Here is a 19519-nt window from a genome sequence, read left to right on the forward strand (position 1 = left end):
CAATGTGGTTAGTAGTGGACCTGGCGCAGCAGTCATGGGTCATCAACGTGAACAGCAGCGGACTCAGGACGCAGCCCTGGGGGGAGCCGGTGCTCAGGGAGATGGCACTGGAGGTGTTGTTGCCCACTCTCACAGACTGGGGTCTGTCTGTGAGGAAGTCAAGCAGCCAGTTGCAAAGGGGGGTCCTGAATCCAAGGGGGGCCAGTTTGCTCACCAAGTGCTGCGGGATGATGGTGTTGAATGCCGAGTTGAAGTCCAGAAACAACATCCGCACGTGTGTGTTCTTTCCTTCTAGATGTTCTAAGCTCAGGTGGAGTGCAGAGGAGATGGCGTCATCTGTGGAGCGGTTAGGGCGATAAGCAAACTGGTATGGGTCGAATGTGGGGGGAAGTCTGGAGACAATGTATTCCTTTACCAGCCTCTCCAAGCACTTCATTACAGATGTTTCTTGGGATAAGTCAGTATTTTAACATAAAAGTGTTTGATTGTGAGGCATTAAAAGCCACAAAATGCAACGGGTCCATCAGACCCACAAACGCTGGCTGAGTAACAACAATATGAACACCACACAAGGGTTAAATTAAATCAACATAAAAAACACAATATATACATTATATATCAATATATATCAATACAGTCTGCAGGGATACAGTCCGTAAGCACACATGATTGTATTACTTTATTAAAATAAAAAAATAAAATAAAATCCCCCCCCCCCCCCCGGTCCGTGAGACAAATTTTCAGCTACAAAAAGGTTGGCAACCACTACACTAACCCACACAAGCCCACTAACCCACACGGGCCCACCCAACCCACACATGCCCACTAACCCACAAAAGCCCACTAACCCACACGGGCCCACCCAACCCACACATGCCCACTAACCCACAAAAGCCCACTAACCCACACGGGCCCACCCAACCCACACAGGCCCATTAACCCACACAAGCCCACTAACCCACACGGGCCCATTAACCCACACAAGCCCACTAACCCACAAAAGCCCACTAACCCACACGGGCCCACTAACTCACACGGGACAATTAACCCACACAAGTCTACTAACCCACACGGGCCCACTAACCCACACGGGACAATTAACCCACACAAGCCCACTAACCCACACGGGCCCACCAACCCACACGGGCCCATTAACCCACACAAGCCCACTAACCCACAAAAGCCCACTAACCCACACGGGCCCACCCAACCCACACGGGCCCATTAATCCACACAAGCCCACTAACCCACAAAAGCCCACTAACCCACACAGCCCACACGGGCCCACTAACCCACACGGGCCCACTAACCCACACAAGCCCACTAACCCACACGGGCCCACTAACCCACACGGGACAATTAACCCACACAAGCCCACTAACCCACACGGGCCCACTAACCCACACGGGACAATTAACCCACACGGGCCCACTAACCCACACGGGACAATTAACCCACACAAGCCCACTAACCCAAACGGGCCCACTAACCCACACAAGCCCACTAACCCACACAAGCCCACTAACCCACACAAGCCCACTAACCCACACGGGCCCACCAACCAACACGGGCCCATTAACCCACACAAGCCCACTAACCCACAAAAGCTCACTAACCCACACGGGACAATTAACCCACACAAGCCCACCAACCCACACGGGCCCACCAACCCACACGGGCCCATTAACCCACACAAGCCCACTAACCCACACAAGCCCACTAACCCACACGGGCCCACCAACCCACACAAGCCCACTAACCCACAAAAGCCCACTAACCCACACAAGTCCACTAACCCACACGGGCCCACCCAACCCACACGGGCTCATTAACCCACACAAGCCCACTAACCCACACGGGACAATTAACCCACACGGGACAATTAACCCACACGGGACAATTAACCCACACGGGCCCACCAACCCACACGGGCCCATTAACCCACACAAGCCCACTAACCCACACGGGCCCACCAACCCACACGGGCCCATTAACCCACACAAGCCCATTAACCCACACAAGCCCACTAACCCACACGGGCCCACCAACCCACACGGGCCCATTAACCCACACAAGCCCACTAACCCACACGGGCCCACCAACCCACACGGGCCCATTAACCCACACAAGCCCATTAACCCACACAAGCCCACTAACCCACAAAAGCCCACTAACCCACACAGGCCCACCAACCCACACGGGCCCATTAACCCACACAAGCCCACTAACCCACACGGGCCCACCAACCCACACAAGCCCACTAACCCACAAAAGCCCACTAACCCACACAAGCCCACTAACCCACACGGGCCCACCCAACCCACACGGGCCCATTAACCCACACAAGCCCACTAACCCACAAAAGCCCACTAACCCACAAAAGCCCACTAACCCACACGGGACAATTAACCCACACAAGCCCACTAACCCACACGGGCCCACCAACCCACACGGGCCCATTAACCCACACAAGCCCACTAACCCACACGGGCCCACCAACCCACACGGGCCCATTAACCCACACAAGCCCACTAACCCACACGGGCCCACCAACCCACACGGGCCCATTAACCCACACAAGCCCACTAACCCACACGGGACAATTAACCCACACAAGCCCACTAACCCACACAAGCCCACTAACCCACACGGGCCCACCAACCCACACGGGCCCATTAACCCACACGGGCCCATTAACCCACACAAGCCCATTAACCCACACAAGCCCATTAACCCACAAAAGCCCACTAACCCACACAGGCCCACCAACCCACACTTTTTTGAGACATGTTCCAGGCATCAAATTCCAAATGAGGTAATATTTGCAAAAAAATAAAGTTTTCCAGTTGGAACATTAAATATGTTGTCTTTGCAGTCTGTTCAATTGAATAGAAGTTGAAAATAATTTGCCAATCATTGTATTCTCTTTTTATTGACCATTTACACAACGTGACAACTTCACTGCTTTTGGCTTTTGCATTGTGTGCCATGACTAGGGAAGGTTGTTTGGTTTGTGTCATTTAATTAAATGCTGTGATATTGTTTCACGGGACTTTCAAAGGACATTGATTGGATTTACTCACAATGTCCACAAGATGGCAGCAAATATGTGGTATTTCAGATGGATTTGAAAAGCACGATGCGATGCTTTGTTGAGCCCACGGGCCAAAGCATACAATTGTGTGTATGAACATTTGACAACACCAATGTTGAACAGTGGAGAGTTTCACATTCACTGTGGCCCAATGAAGCACTAATATAATCTTAATATTGCAAGTAAGTAACATTTCATTACCGTATTTTTTAACACTGTAATTGGAAGGTCATCAACTTAATTATGCTAATTAGGTAAACAAACATCAAAATGAAAAAGACTCAATATTGGTTAGCAAAAATTGCAGTTTCTTGAAGAGCAGTTTTTTCCCCATTCAAAACAACTGAGTCAGGTGGTTTGTTTTGTTGTCTATTTTGTTGCCAATTGTATGGAATTATTTTCATGTCTTGTATTTAATGCTTTTTAATGCCATTTAAAGGCTGCATTTTGGCAAACTCCATTGAATGGCTTTTAATGCTTTTTAATGACCCGCGGAAACACTGCTGGCATACTGTGCGTGAAAAAAAATGACGCTATGTGAGGCTGGTTAGCATCAAACGCTAACAGAAACAAAACACCTTTTCAGAGCCGCTGGTTGAGTGTTTTATTTTCTTCTTCAGCACAAGCAGCAGCTGCAGATACAACAACTGTGAATTCATTTACAATCAAGTTAATGCAAAAATAAAATAAAGCAGGCTTTCAAGTGAAGTCCCCCATCAATATTATTATATTGTATATATTATATAATTATTATAGTATAATGCATATGTTCCTTTGACTGTACATGTACTGTAAATGTATTTATATTATTCACATGTGAATAATGCTGTACAAGACTGTTTTTATGTTATTCACATGTGAATAATGCTGTATAACAGACTGTATTTATGTTATTCACATGTGAATAATGCTGTATAACAGACTGTATTTATGTTATTCACATGTGAATAATGCTGTATAATAGACTGTATTTATATTATTCACACGTGAATAATGCTGTATAATAGACTGTATTTATATTATTCACACGTGAATAATGCTGTATAATAGACTGTATTTATATTATTCACATGTGAATAATGCTGTATAATAGACTGTATTTATGTTATTCACATGTGAATAATGCTGTATAATAGACTGTATTTATATTATTCACATGTGAATAATGCTGTATAATAGACTGTATTTATATTATTCACACGTGAATAATGCTGTATAATAGACTGTATTTATATTATTCACACGTGAATAATGCTGTATAATAGACTGTATTTATATTATTCACACGTGAATAATGCTGTATAATAGACTGTATTTATGTTATTCACATGTGAATAATGCTGTATAATAGACTGTATTTATATTATTCACATGTGAATAATGCTGTATAATAGACTGTATTTATATTATTCACACGTGAATAATGCTGTATAATAGACTGTATTTATATTATTCACACGTGAATAATGCTGTATAATAGACTGTATTTATATTATTCACACGTGAATAATGCTGTATAATAGACTGTATTTATATTATTCACACGTGAATAATGCTGTATAATAGACTGTATTTATGTTATTCACATGTGAATAATGCTGTATAATAGACTGTATTTATATTATTCACATGTGAATAATGCTGTATAATAGACTGTATTTATGTTATTCACATGTGAATAGTGCTGTATAATAGACTGTATTTATATTATTCACATGTGAATAATGCTGTATAATAGACTGTATTTATGTTATTCACACGTGAATAATGCTGTATAATAGACTGTATTTATGTTATTCACATGTGAATAATGCTGTATAATAGACTGTATTTATATTATTCACATGTGAATAATGCTGTATAATAGACTGTATTTATATTATTCACATGTGAATAATGCCGTATAATAGACTGTATTTATATTATTCACATGTGAATAATGCCGTATAATAGACTGTATTTATATTATTCACATGTACAAAATACCGAAGTATTTATTGTCAATTGTGAGCAAACTGTGGTGTTGAATTTCCCCCAGGGATCAATAAAGTACTTTCTATTGTATTCTATATTGCTCAGTGGTTTCATGTAGTGGTTCATTAGCATGTTGACATTATTAATACTACTTTTTGTTATCAAACTGAATAAACTTCAACCCAGCGTACATTTTAGTTATTAAATAATTCCTTCCACTAAATGTACAAATGAAATGAGCTCCTGTGTACGTCTCACCGGTTAGTTAAAATAATGATCGTACATCCTTAATTTGGTCGACATTATTTTGTACAAAAAGTCAACTTCTTTTTACTGGAGTTAGAAAAAAAAGTTGTTAAAATAAGTTTTTTTGTATTTTTTTACAAATATAAAAAGTCTTGCTCGCTCAGAAGAATTGACATATGAAAATAAAATGTAGTGACGCAGCAGCCTTGCACCTTGTGGACATGTAAAGAAACGCAGGAGTGGAAAAATATTGCAATATACAAGTTAAAAGGTGACAACTTGAATGAGTGGAATTATTCTACTCATAAAAATGTAATAAAAGGATAAATAAAATAAAAAAAGAATTCCATTTCCAAAAAATGAAGAAGCAGTGTGGGTTTTAGCTTCAATGGTCCTATCGCCAACACCCGAAGGGGCCCTCACTTAACGAGAGAAAAGAACTGAAATGTCCACTGACGTTCTTTGGGAGTTCCTGAGAAGTCTTGAAGGCGTTTTGTTGAAGGAAAACGACACAAAGGTTTGTGCTTTGACAAGAAATGAAGGCTTTTTAGACATCTTGACTGACGGTTGTCATGGAGACGTAGAACGGTCGACGAGCAGAATTGTACGACTGGCATCGTTCTTAAACTTTCCTTTTACGGGACTAAAGTAGAAAAGTACATTATTAGTGGAAAGTGGGGATGTGTCAACTTTTTCTATTGAGGGCCACATACGGACGTGGGGGCCATTTTGATATTTTTCATGTTCAAAACCAATACCTTTCTATTCAATCATTTTTATTTTATTTTATTTTATTTTTATGAAATAATTAGTTTTATTTTTATTTTTTTTAAAAGCCTGCATGCCAACTTTTTGGGGGTCTGACTCTTTGGGCACCTAACAATGGGATCTGATTCCGATTCCATGGGTGACTACTCGATTCAGAATCAATACTCGATTCAAACAGATTCTCGTAATGTGTTATTAAGTATAATAATTATGATGGGCCTTTTTCAAAACAAGTTACAGGTTAGAAAATGTCATTCTGGTTGCGTGGAGATGGCCTGAAAACGTATTTTCAAAAACTGATTCTTAAAAAAACAACAACACATTTACATATATATATATATATATATATATATATATATATATATATATATATATATATATACACATACATATACACTATATAATATATGCACATATATATGCATATACATACACACATACATATATATGTAAATATATATGTATGTATGTATATATACATATATATACATATATATGTATATATGTATATATATATACATATATATACCATATATATATACATACATATATATATATATATGTATGTATATATATATATATATGTATGTACATATACATACATATATATGTATATATATATACATATATATACCATATATATATACATACATGTATGTATGTATGTATGTATGTATGTATGTATGTATGTATGTATGTATATATATATATATATATATATATATATATATATATATATATATATATATATATATATATACACACACATACATATATATATATATATATATATATATATATATATATATATATATATATATATATATATATATATATACACACACACATACATATATATATATATATATATATATACACATACATATATATTAGGGCTGCAACTAACAACTAATTTGATAATTGATTAATCAGTCGATTATTACTTCGATTAATCGATTAATAATCGGAAAAAAGAGACAAAGTACATTTCTATCCTTTCCAGTATTTTATTGAAAAAAAACCAGCATACTGGCACCATACTTATTTTGATTATTATTTCTCAGCTGTTTGTACATGTTGCAGTTTATAAATAAAGGTTTGTAAAAAAAAAAAAGTAGCCTCTGCACATGCGCATAGCATAGATCCAACGAATCCATGACTAAATTAATCGCCAACTATTTTTATAATCGATTTTAATCGATTAGTTGTTGCGGCCCTAATATATATATATATATATATATATATATATATATATATATATATATATATATATACATACATATATATATATATATACACACATATATATGTATGTATGTATATATATATATGCATATATATGTGTTTTTTTAAAGTTGTTTTTGAAAATTATGAATAAATTTAGAATCGAGATAAATAAGAATTGCGATTTGCATATAAATAAATAAAAAAAAGTGCACCTTTACAACTATTTCTCGTAAATTACACCTATTTCATGTATTATTTCCCCTTTTTTAAAGAATTGTATGTTTTTGATTGAATTTTCTTTTGAATGGATTTGGAAAACTATTCATCTATTTAGAATCAGGATAAATAAGAACTGCGACTTTTTCCCTTTCATTTACACCTATTTTATTTTTTATCGCCCCCCCCTTTTTAAAAAAAAAAATCAATCTTATGTTTAAAATGTTCCGCGGGCCGTTAAAAAATGAGCTGCGGCGCCACAAAATGGTCTCGCACTTTAACCGCACTTTCAACACCCGCGGTAAGTCAAATGTGGCCGTCATGCTTTAGCAAACACATTAAGATTGGAATATTACCAAAACTGGAGTCAGAAAAGGTGGGCATCAACGGCTGTGGCTGTAGGCAACCTCCTGATACTGTTTTTTAAATGACCTCCACAAGAGCTGTATTTAACGCATCACAAGTGGTTAGCATCCAGCAGCGTTAGCTATGCAGCTTTGCACCTGTGTACGATGACCTCATCAGCAGTATTATTGCAACATTGCTTGTGTTGCTGATGCCGTGTGCAGAATACTTGGTCCTAAATGACCGTGTGCTTAAAGAAATCTACTCTGTGGAGAGGCGGGGCCGGCAGTCCGACAGCGAGGCAAGATGGCGGCGAGGAGGCGTGGACGGCGCGCCGGGTTCGACGCCGCAAACAAGATCAGGTGCGTGGATCGCGCACCTGGGCACAATTGAGTAATCCCCTCCCAGTGGGTAAAAGGGCGGCAGCCGAGAACGACGGGGCAGAAGGAGTTGGAGAGCGAACGGCAACAAGAGAGCGAGAGGCCGACGCGGACGACACGGAAGGCTGGAAAGCGAGCCGAGGAGCGAGCAGTGGAAGCGGCAGAGCTGAAAAGCAACCCGCAAGAGACTTTTTCTTATTGAAAAATAAAGAAGTCTACACCTGCTCGCAAGAATGTCTGTGCTTAGTGGTCCTTGGAACCCACACCACAGCTTGAGACCTGCACATACTCCTAATCTTTCTCCAAGTTAAAAAACAAGTTTATGAGAGAGATTAAGTCAAATTAAAGCAGCGATGGACGGGACCGACGTTGACGGCACATCAAATCCAAACCGGAGCAGTAATTAAAACGCTTTGGTCAACTTTTAATCAGAAGGGTTCAATCTCTCTCCTGTGCTAGTTTGAAGCCGACACGACAAACGCGCTCAGAGGAGATAACGTTAGAAAAAAGGTGACCGTTTTTTACAAAACTTTTGTTTTGAAGGGGGAATTGCAAACTTTCTGTTGATTTTTGCTGGGGGTTGTCAGTGTATGAAATGTAGGTCTAAGTGAGACCTATATAGAGGTTTTTGTTTCATGTCTCTACGACATTCCTACTGGAAGTTACAGGCAGTTTTGTCTGTTTTCTTCCTAGGGGCAGTTTTGTCTGTGTTTTATTCCTAGGGGGCACTAGAGCGCAATTTTGAGTTTTGGGGTTGGTTTTTTTATTAGATCGCAATTTTCGCCAGTCCTGATGTGTGTGTCCAGTTTGGTGAGTTTTGAAGCATGTTAAGGGGGTCAAATTACAGCTCAAAGAGGCAAAAGTGACTGTTTTTAGTAAACTTTTGTTTTGAAAGGGGAATTGCCAACTTCCTGTTGATTTTTCCTAGGGGGCACTAGAGCGCAATTTTGAGTTTTGGGGTTTGCTTTTTTTATTAGATCGCAATTTTCGCCAGTCCTGATGTGTGTGTCCAGTTTGGTGAGTTTTGAAGCATGTCAAGGGGGTCAAATTACAGCTCAAAGAGGCAAAAGTGACTGTTTTTAGTAAACTTTTGTTTTGAAGGGGGAATTGCCAACTTCCTGTTGATTTTTCCTAGGGGGCACTAGAGCGCAATTTTGAGTTTTGGGGTTTGCTTTTTTTATTAGATCGCAATTTTCGCCAGTCCTGATGTGTGTGTCCAGTTTGGTGAGTTTTGAAGCATGTCAAGGGGGTCAAATTACAGCTCAAAGAGGCAAAAGTGACTGTTTTTAGTAAACTTTTGTTTTGAAGGGGGAATTGCCAACTTCCTGTTGATTTTTCCTAGGGGGCGCTAGAGCGCAATTTTGAGTTTTGGGGTTTGCTTTTTTTATTACATCGCAATTTTCGCCAGTCCTGATGTGTGTGTCCAGTTTGAAGCATGTTAAGGGGGTCAAATTATAGCTCAAAGAGGCAAAAGTGACTGTTTTTAGTAAACTTTTGTTCTGAAGGGGGAATTGCCAACTTCCTGTTGATTTTTCCTAGGGGGCACTAGAGCGCAATTTTGAGTTTTGGGGTTTGCTTTTTTTATTAGATCGCAATTTTCGCCAGTCCTGATGTGTGTGTCCAGTTTGGTGAGTTTTGAAGCATGTTAAGGGGGTCAAATTACAGCTCAAAGAGGCAAAAGTGACTGTTTTTAGTAAACTTTTGTTTTGAAGGGGGAATTGCCAACTTCCTGTTGATTTTTCCTAGGGGGCGCTAGAGCGCGATTTTGAGTTTTGGGGTTTGCTTTTTTTATTACATCGCAATTTTCGCCAGTCCTGATGTGTGTGTCCAGTTTGAAGCATGTTAAGGGGGTCAAATTATAGCTCAAAGAGGCAAAAGTGACTGTTTTTAGTAAACTTTTGTTCTGAAGGGGGAATTGCCATCTTCCTGTTGATTTTTGCTGAAGGATGTCAATGTATGAAATCTAGGTCTAAGTCAGACCTACATAGAGGTTTTTGTTTCATGTCTCTACGACATTCTTACCGGAAGTTACAAGCAGTTTTGTCTGTGTTTTTTCCTAAGGGGCGCTAGAGCGCAATTTTGAGTTTTGGGGTTTGGTTTTTTTTATTACATCGCAATTTCCGCCAGTCCTGATGTGTGTGTCAAATATGGTGAGTTTTGAAGCATTTTAAGGGGGTCAAATTATAGCTCAAAGAGGCAAAAGTGACTGTTTTTAGTAAACTTTTGTTCTGAAGGGGGAATTGCCAACTTCCTGTTGATTTTTGCTGAAGGATGTCAATGTATGAAATCTAGGTCTAAGTCAGACCTACATAGAGGTTTTTGTTTCATGTCTCTACGACATTCTTACCGGAAGTTACAAGCAGTTTTGTCTGTGTTTTTTACTAGGGGGCGCTAAAGCGCAATTTTGAGTTTTGGGGTTTGCTTTTTTTATTAGATCGCAATTTTCGCCAGTCCTGATGTGTGTGTCCAGTTTGGTGAGTTTTGAAGCATGTTAAGGGGGTCAAATTATAGCTCAAAGAGGCAAAAGTGACTGTTTTTAGTAAACTTTTGTTCTGAAGGGGGAATTGCCAACTTCCTGTTGATTTTTGCTGAAGGATGTCAATGTATGAAATCTAGGTCTAAGTCAGACCTACATAGAAGTTTTTGTTTCATGTCTCTACGACATTCTTACCGGAAGTTATAAGCAGTTTTGTCTGTGTTTTTTCCTAGGGGGTGCTAGAGCGCAAATTTGAGTTGTTTTTTTTATTACATCGCAATTTTCGCCAGTCCTGATGTGTGTGTCAAATATGGTGAGTTTTGAAGCATGTTAAGGGGGTCAAATTCTAGCTCAAAGAGGCAAAAGTGAACTTTTGTTCTGAAGGGGGGATTTTGTTCTGAAGGGGGAATTGCCAACTTCCTGTTGATTTTTGCTAAAGAATGTCAATGTATGAAATCTAGGTCTAAGTCAGACCTACATAGAGGTTTTTGTTTCATGTCTCTACGACATTCTTACCGGCAGTTACAACCAGTTTTGTCTGTGTTTTTTCTGTGTTAGAGCGCAATTTTGAGTTTTTTTTTTTTTTTTTTAATTACATTGGAATTTTCGCCAGTCCTGATGTGTGTGTCCAGTTTGGTGAGTTTTAAAGCATGTTAAGGGGGTCAAATTACAGCTCAAAGAGGCGGCGGAATAATAATAAAGAAATAAAACGTAACAATAACAATAGTGTCCTCTCTCCCAAAGGGACATTGCGGTCCCTAAAAAGCAACACCTCGGCGAAAATTTGAGTATTTATGGTATATTTTGTTTATTATTGTGTTTGTGGAGATGGGCTTTTAAAAAATGGACTGTTAAAAACTCCAGTTGATTTCCCGCCCTTTTCATTTCAAAGGGTTGAAAAGTGTTCCATCAGCTCAGTCCAAAGCTTACACTTTACATCCGTAGTCAAAGACCAGGTCTTCAAATCGAAACGCTGTTCGCAACACGCGTGAAGAGGCTGCGAGGAGGTCATGTGACATGGAATCAGGAGCGCTATTGGCGGATCCGGAAGCGACTTGAATCTCTGGTGCTGAATCAGCTGCGTGCGTGTTGTTGTTGTTGTTGTTGTTGTTGACCCCATGTTTAGCTATTCAGATACAAGGCTTTCGTTTCTGCGGCCAGTTAGTGTGTGTGTGTGTGTCAATAGTGTGTTTTTAAAAAAGTACTTTAAAAAGTGCAGCTCCACTAGACTGCCGGTTAAAAAAAGTACAAAAGAAAAATACAAACAAAAAGTGGTTAAAAACATTGCAAGTAAGCAAAAGTTCTGACCCAAACGTCTTCCTTTTGTTGCGAGGAGGTCCAGCCTCTCGAGTTGCCGTCACGTGGTGGTCACACGGTGGTGGTCACACGGTGGTGGTCACACGGTGGTGGTCACACGGTGGTGGTCACACGGTGGTGGTCACACGGTGGTGGTCACACGGTGGCCACGCGGGATCAGGGGCCTGTGCAGTGGAAATAAAATGTGCCGTTCCCGCGTCGTTCCGAGAACAAGGAGGCCGCACCTGTGGAGAGGCGTGGCGGAGGCGGGTCAAAGGTCACGGTGTGGAGGGCTTGTGGAGGATGCCCTGCAGGTCCTCTGGCAAGGACAAGATGATGCCCTCCATGTGAGCTCTCAGCTTGGCCACGGTGCCGGGTCGCACGGGCAGACGCTCCCTCTCCGCCTGGCTCTGCACGCCAACATCAAAGCGCATGTATTTACTCAACTGCAGAGAGCACGTGCCTTACAAACATGGCCCCCCAATGTATATATACTGTACACCAGGGGTCACCAACCTTTTTGAAAGCAAGAGCTACTTCTTGGGTAGTGATTAATGCGAAGGGCTACCAGATTGATACACACTTCAATAAATTGCCAGAAATAGCCAATTTGCTCAATTTACCTTTAACTCTATGTTATTATTAATAATTAATGATATTTACACTTAATTGAACGGTTTAAAAGAGGAGAAAACACGAAAAAAATGACAATTCAATTTTGAAACATAGTTTATCTTCAATTTCGAATCTTTAAAATTCTAAATTCAATCGAAAAAAAGAAGACAAAAACTTAAAAAAATAATTTATAGAACATCATTAGTAATTTTTCCTGATTAAGACTAATTTTAGAATTTTGATGACATGTTTTAAATATGTTAAAATCCAATCTACACTATGTTAGAATATATAACAAATTGGACCAAGCTATATTTCTAACAAAGACAAATCATTATTTCTTCTAGATTTTCCAGAACAAAATTTTTAAAATAAATTCAAAAGACTTTGAAATAAGATTTAAATTTGATTCTACAGATTTTCTAGATTTGCCAGAATAATTTTTTTGAATTTTAATCATAATAAGTTTGAAGAAATATTTCACAAATATTCTTCGTCGAAAAAACAGAAGCTAAAATGAAGAATTAAATTACAATTTATTTATTATTCTTTACAATAAAAAAAATACATTTACTTGAACGTTGATTTAAATTGTCAGGAAAGAAGAGGAAGGAATTTAAAAGGTAAAAAGGTATATGTGTTTAAAAATCCTAAAATCATTTTTAAGGTTGTATTTTTTCTCTAAAATTGTCTTTCTGAAAGTTATAAGAAGCAAAGTAAAAAAATTAATGAATTTATTTAAACAAGTGAAGACCAAGTCTTTAATATATTTTCTTGGATTTTCAAATTCTATTTGAGTTTTGTCTCTCTTAGAATTAAAAATGTCGGGCAAAGCGAGACCAGCTTGCTAGTAAATAAATAAAATTTTAAAAATAGAGGCAGCTCACTGGTAAGTGCTGCTATTTGAGCTATTTTTAGAACAGGCCAGCGGGCTACTCATCTGGTCCTTACGGGCTACCTGGTGCCCGCGGGCACCGCGTTGGTGACCCCTGCTGTAGATACTATCTGATTGATTGATATCATATGTTTTATTACCAGTGTTGGGTTAGTTACTGAAAACCAGTAACTAGTTACAGTTACTTTATTTCAAAAGTAACTCAGTTACTAACTCAGTTACTTACACCAAAAAGTAATGCGTTACTGTGAAAAGTAACTATTTAGTTACTTCTTTTTTTCTTCTTTTTTTTTTTTTAAAGCTCCCACTAATGCCCTTTTAGCCTTCATGTCAGTACTGTTATTGCACTGGAGAATAATACAATGTGTTGATCAACTTGACATGCATTTGCATCACTGAACTCTGCTAAGCAATGTGCTCTACATACAACACACAAACAAAGACAAAGATATGTTTCAAAGGGCCAATTTATTTCAGGCCAGAACAAATTGACAAAACTATTTGAAATAGCTGCAACATAACACACATAAGTAACAAACAGCATAATAACAACATAGCTGTAAAGCAAGGAAGGCACACACTACATACACTAAGCCTAACCAGGCGTTTTTTTCCCTCAAGGAATTGTGAAATAAAATCATGTCTGAAGCCCAGAACACTCTACACATTTCCCCAGTTTTAGTTAAGAGAAAAGGAAAGATTGGCCTGGCCCACTAGCATCCCTCTTTATGTTTGTGAACTCTATAGTCCAGGGGTCACCAACCTTTTTGAAACCAAGAGAAACTGAAACTGATTAATGCGAAGGGCTACCAGTTTGATACACACTTAAATAAATTGCCAGAAATAGCCAATTTGCTCAATTTACCTTTAACTCTATGTTATTATTAATAATTAATGATATTTACAATTACCGTAATTTCCGGACTATAAGCCGCTACTTTTTCCCCTCGTTCTGGTCCCTGCGGCTTATACAACAGTGCGGCTTATTTACGGCCTGTTCTTCTCCGACACCGACGAAGAGGATTTCGGTGGTTTTAGTACGCAGGAGGAAGACGATGACACAATGATTAAAGACTGACTTTTCATATACCGGTAGGCTGGTTATTTTGATAACGTACAGGCGAGCACTTTGTATTACTTTGCACCGTTGTATTATTTGTACTCTGCACGAATGCTGTTCGCCATGTCAAAGATGTGAAAGTTTGATTGAATGATTGAAAGATTTATTGTTAATAAATGGGACGCTTTGCGTTCCCAAACAGTCATCTCTGTCCCGACAATCCCCTCCGTGGTAGCAGGAACCCCTATATACTACGCTAATTACACATCAAAACCCTGCGGCTTATAGTCGGGTGCGGCTTATATATGGAGCAATCTGTATTTTGTATTTGTATTACTTAGTTGTAATGCACTTTTCCACCACTTGTGGCAGTAATGACAATATCAAACAAACAGAAGAAGTCTGGCGTTCATGTTTGAGTTTGAGTTTGAGTTTATTTCGAACATGCAAGCATACAACATGATATGTGATAGAGAAATGTCTTGAGCGCAAAAATTACGACTAAAGTGGTGAAGCTGTATTTTCATTTGCACTTGAATTTAATTGACAGTTTAGTTAAGAAACATATTTATTATTAATTAAGTTAATTTATTTTAGCACAACATAATGCATATTATATGTAAATGTATTGTTTATTTGGTTAGTACTTTTTTTTGTAATCAGCCTGACCTAAGCCTAATGTTTATTTGTTAAATTAATAATGAATTTTGAATTTTAAAGAGTCGAAATTGAAGATAAACTATGTTTCAAAATTTAATTGTCATTTTTTTCGTGTTTTCTCCTCTTTTAAACCGTTCAATTAAGTGTAAATATCAATAATTATTAATAATAACATAGAGTTAAAGGTAAATTGAGCAAATTGGCTATATCTGGCAATTTATTTAAGTGTGTATCAAACTGGTAGCCCTTCACATTAATCAGTACCCAAGAAGTAGCTCTTGCTTTCAAAAAGGTTGGTGACCCCTACTGTATATTATATACCAGTGGAGCGCCCCCTAGAATGTAATATATGTGTTTTTCAGCTGTGGTCCGTATAGGCAGCAGCGGTACTTAGTTGTAATGCACTTTTCCACCACTTGTGGCAGTAATGACAATATCAAACAAACAGAAGAAGTCTGGCGTTCATGTGATAGAGAAATGTCTTGAGCGCAAAAATTACGACTAAAGTGGTGAAGCTGTATTTTCATTTGCACTTGAATTTAATTGACAGTTTAGTTAAGAAACATATTTATTATTAATTAAGTTAATTTATTTTAGCACAACATAATGCATATTATATGTAAATGTATTGTTTATTTGGTTAGTACTTTTTTTTTGTAATCAGCCTGACCTAAGCCTAATGTTTATTTGTTAAATTAATAATGAATTTTGAATTTTAAAGAGTCGAAATTGAAGATAAACTATGTTTGAAAATTTTATTGTCATTTTTTTCGTGTTTTCTCCTCTTTTAAACCGTTCAATTAAGTGTAAATATCAATAATTATTAATAATAACATAGAGTTAAAGGTAAATTGAGCAAATTGGCTATTTCTGGCAATTTATTTAAGTGTGTATCAAACTGGTAGCCCTTCGCATTAATCAGTACCCAAGAAGTAGCTCTTGCTTTCAAAAAGGTTGGTGACCCCTACTGTATATTATATACCAGTGGAGCGCCCCCTAGAATGTAATATATGTGTTTTTCAGCTGTGGTCCGTATAGGCAGCAGCGGTACTTAGTTGTAATGCACTTTTCCACCACTTGTGGCAGTAATGACAATATCAAACAAACAGAAGAAGTCTGGCGTTCATGTGATAGAGAAATGTCTTGAGCGCAAAAATTACGACTAAAGTGGTGAAGCTGTATTTTCATTTGCACTTTCATTTTATTGACAGTTTAGTTAAGAAACATATTTATTATTAATTAAGTTAATTTATTTTAGCACAACATAATGCATATTATATGTAAATGTATTGTTTATTTGGTTAGTACTTTTTTTTGTAATCAGCCTGACCTAAGCCTAATGTTTATTTGTTAAATTACTAATGAATTTTGAATTTTAAAGAGTCGAAATTGAAGATAAACTATGTTTCAAAATTGAATTGTCATTTTTTTTCGTGTTTTCTCCTCTTTTAAACCGTTCAATTACCGTAATTTCCGGACTATAAGCCGCACCTGACTATAAGCCGCACCAGCTTATGTGTGAAAAACACATACAGGGGGCGCTCCACTGGTATATAATATATGCCATCAACGTGCCGGGGACCATCTCTTCGCAAAGAAACACGCCCAGGGCTCCCACTGCTACTAAAAATAGTGCATAGATTAAAGCGGTCCCTGGTGGAAAAAAGGTTGTGGACCCCTGGTCTAAACAAGAGCAAGTAAAAACATGCATTAGCACCTCCGTGTTGGCCTGAGAGAGAAACTGGACATAAACATGGAATAACTCTCTCTCTTTCGTCCTTACCAGTTTGTCTTTCAACTTCAAGATCAGATCCACCGTCTCCACCTCCGAGTGCTTCTGGACTCTCTCCTGCAGGTCCTGCATACCAGACGGACACGCGTCATGAGGCCCACTCGGGAGAGACCCCGCACTTCTCACCTCCTCGCTCAGCGCCTCCAGGTGCAGGGCCTCCAGCTTCTGGGTCATCTCCTTCCTCCTGTTGCGGAACCAGCCGTCAAAGTTGGGGGATTTGAGGAAGTGCCTTCAGGTTTTGCAGAGGGAACCACGCAGGAGAACATGGGGAGAACGTCAGAGAGAGCTGCTATGAAAATGTGCACTGCAAAAAGTGAAATATGTCAAATAAGGGTGGTATTTGCTTATTTTCTGTCTGATAAGATCATTCTTCTCACTAAGCAGATTTTATGTTAGAGCAGGGGTCACCAACCTTTTTGAAACCAAGAGCTACTTTTTGGGAACTGATTAATGCGAAGGGCTACCAGTTTGATACACACTTAAATAAATTGCCAGAAATAGCCAATTGGCTCAATTTACCTTTAACTCTATGTTGTTATTAATAATTAATGATATTTACACTTAATTGAACGGTTTAAAAGAGGAGAAAACACGAAAAAAATGACAATTACATTTTGATACATGGTTTATCTTCAATTTTGACTATCTAAAATTCAAAATTCAACCGAAAAAAAGAAGAGAAAAACTAGCTAATTCAAATCTTTTTGAAAAAAATTAAAAAAAAGAATTTATGGAACATCATTAGTAATTTTTCCTGATTAAGATTAATTTTAGAATTTTGATGACATGTTTTAAATAGGTTAAAATCCAATCTGCACTTTGTTAGAATATATAACAAATTGGACCAATCAATATTTCTAACAAAGACAAATCATTATTTCTTCTAGATTTTCCAGAACAAAAATTTTAAAAGAAATTCAAAAGACTTTTAAATAAGGTTTAAATTTGATTCTACAGATTTTCTAGATTTGCCAGAATATTTTTTTTGAATTTTAATCATAAGTTTGAAGAAATATTTCACAAATATTCTTCGTCGAAAAAACAGAAGCTAAAATGAAGAATTAAATTAAAATTTATTTATTATTCTTTACAATTAAAAAAAATTATTTACTTGAACATTGATTTAAATTGTCAGGAAAGAAGAGGAAGGAAATTAAAAGGTAAAAAGGTATATGTGTTTAAAAATCCTAAAATTATTTTTAAGGTGTCTTTCTGAAAGTTATAAGAAGCAAAGTAAAAAAAATTAATGAATTTATTAAGTCTTTAAAATATTTTCTTGGATTTTGAAATTCTATTTGAGTTTTGTCTCTCTTAGAATTAAAAATGTCGGGCAAAGCGAGACCAGCTTGCTAGTAAATAAATAAAATTTAAAAAATAGAGGCAGCTCACTGGTAAGTGCTGCTATTTGAGCTATTTTTAGAACAGGCCAGCGGGCTACTCATCTGGTCCTTACGGGCTACCTGGTGCCCGCGGGCACCGCGTTGGTGACCCCTGTGTTAGAGTGTTTTACTTGTTTTAAGTGTTTTGGTCCTAAATGATCTCAGTAAGATATTACAGCTTGTTGCTGAGATTTGATGAGCTATATTGAGTAAAACATGCTTGGAACTAGAATATCAACTGTTGCAAAGCTGTGTCATTAGCTCTAAAGCAGGGGTGTCCAAACTTTTTCCACCGAGGGCCGCACACGGAAAAATTAAAGCATGCGAGGGCCATTTTTATATTTTTCATTTTCAAACGATAACAAAATATATGGATTTTGTTTGTTTTTTACCTTTAGGGCTCCCGGGGACCATAAAGGGTCATTAAAATGTTAAAAACAAGTCAAATTATAATTTTTTTAATTTATTTAATGCTTACAGTAAAGCTCTACAGCAGGGGTCACCAACGCGGTGCCCGCGGGCACCAGGTAGCCCGTAAGGACCAGATGAGTAGCCCCCTGGCCTGTTCTAAAAATAGCTCAGATAGCAGCACTTACCAGTGAGCTGCCTCTATTTTTTAAATTTTATTTATTTACAAGCAAGCTGGTCTCACTTTGCCCGACATTTTTAATTCTAAGAGAGACAAAACTCAAATAGAATTGGAAAATCCAAGAAAATATTTTAAAGACTTGGTCTTCACTTGTTTAAATAAATTCATTAATTGTTTTACTTTGCCTCTTATAACTTTCAGAAAGACAATTTTAGAGAAAAAATACAACCTTAAAAATGATTTTAGGATTTTTAAACACATATACCTTTTTACCTTTTAAATTCCTTCCTCTTCTTTCCTGACAATTTAAATCAATGTTCAAGTAAATTTATTTTTTTTATTGTAAAGAATAATAAATACATTTTAATTTAATTCTTCATTTTAGCTTCTGTTTTTTCGACGAAGAATATTTGTGAAATATTTCTTCAAACTTATTATGATTCAAATTCAAAAAAAATATTCTGGCAAATGTAGAAAATCTGTAGAATCAAATTTAAATCTTATTTC

The 19519-nt window shown here is 37.7% G+C and overlaps 1 protein-coding gene across 5 annotated transcripts in view; it reads right to left on the minus strand.

Moving 5' to 3' along the window:
- Positions 1 to 210: 210 nt before the first annotated feature.
- Positions 211 to 19519, minus strand: part of dennd6aa (DENN/MADD domain containing 6Aa) — a 66087-nt gene continuing 46778 nt past the window's right edge. For 2 of the 5 annotated variants that reach the window (XM_062038008.1, XM_062038006.1), the window contains 3 exons: positions 17171 to 17273; positions 17036 to 17110; positions 7344 to 12432 (listed from right to left, as the gene is read on the minus strand). In XM_062038008.1, the coding sequence (XP_061893992.1) occupies positions 12301 to 12432; positions 17036 to 17110; positions 17171 to 17273 (310 nt within the window). In that variant the 3' untranslated portion in view covers positions 7344 to 12300. Of the gene's footprint in view, positions 337 to 7343; positions 12433 to 17035; positions 17111 to 17170; positions 17349 to 19519 lie in introns of those variants that run through there. The other 3 variants (XR_009824697.1, XM_062038007.1, XM_062038009.1) reach the window with 3 other exon arrangements.

The sequence above is a fragment of the Entelurus aequoreus genome, linkage group LG26 (genome assembly GCF_033978785.1).
Source record: "Entelurus aequoreus isolate RoL-2023_Sb linkage group LG26, RoL_Eaeq_v1.1, whole genome shotgun sequence".
Classification (NCBI taxonomy): domain Eukaryota; kingdom Metazoa; phylum Chordata; class Actinopteri; order Syngnathiformes; family Syngnathidae; genus Entelurus; species Entelurus aequoreus.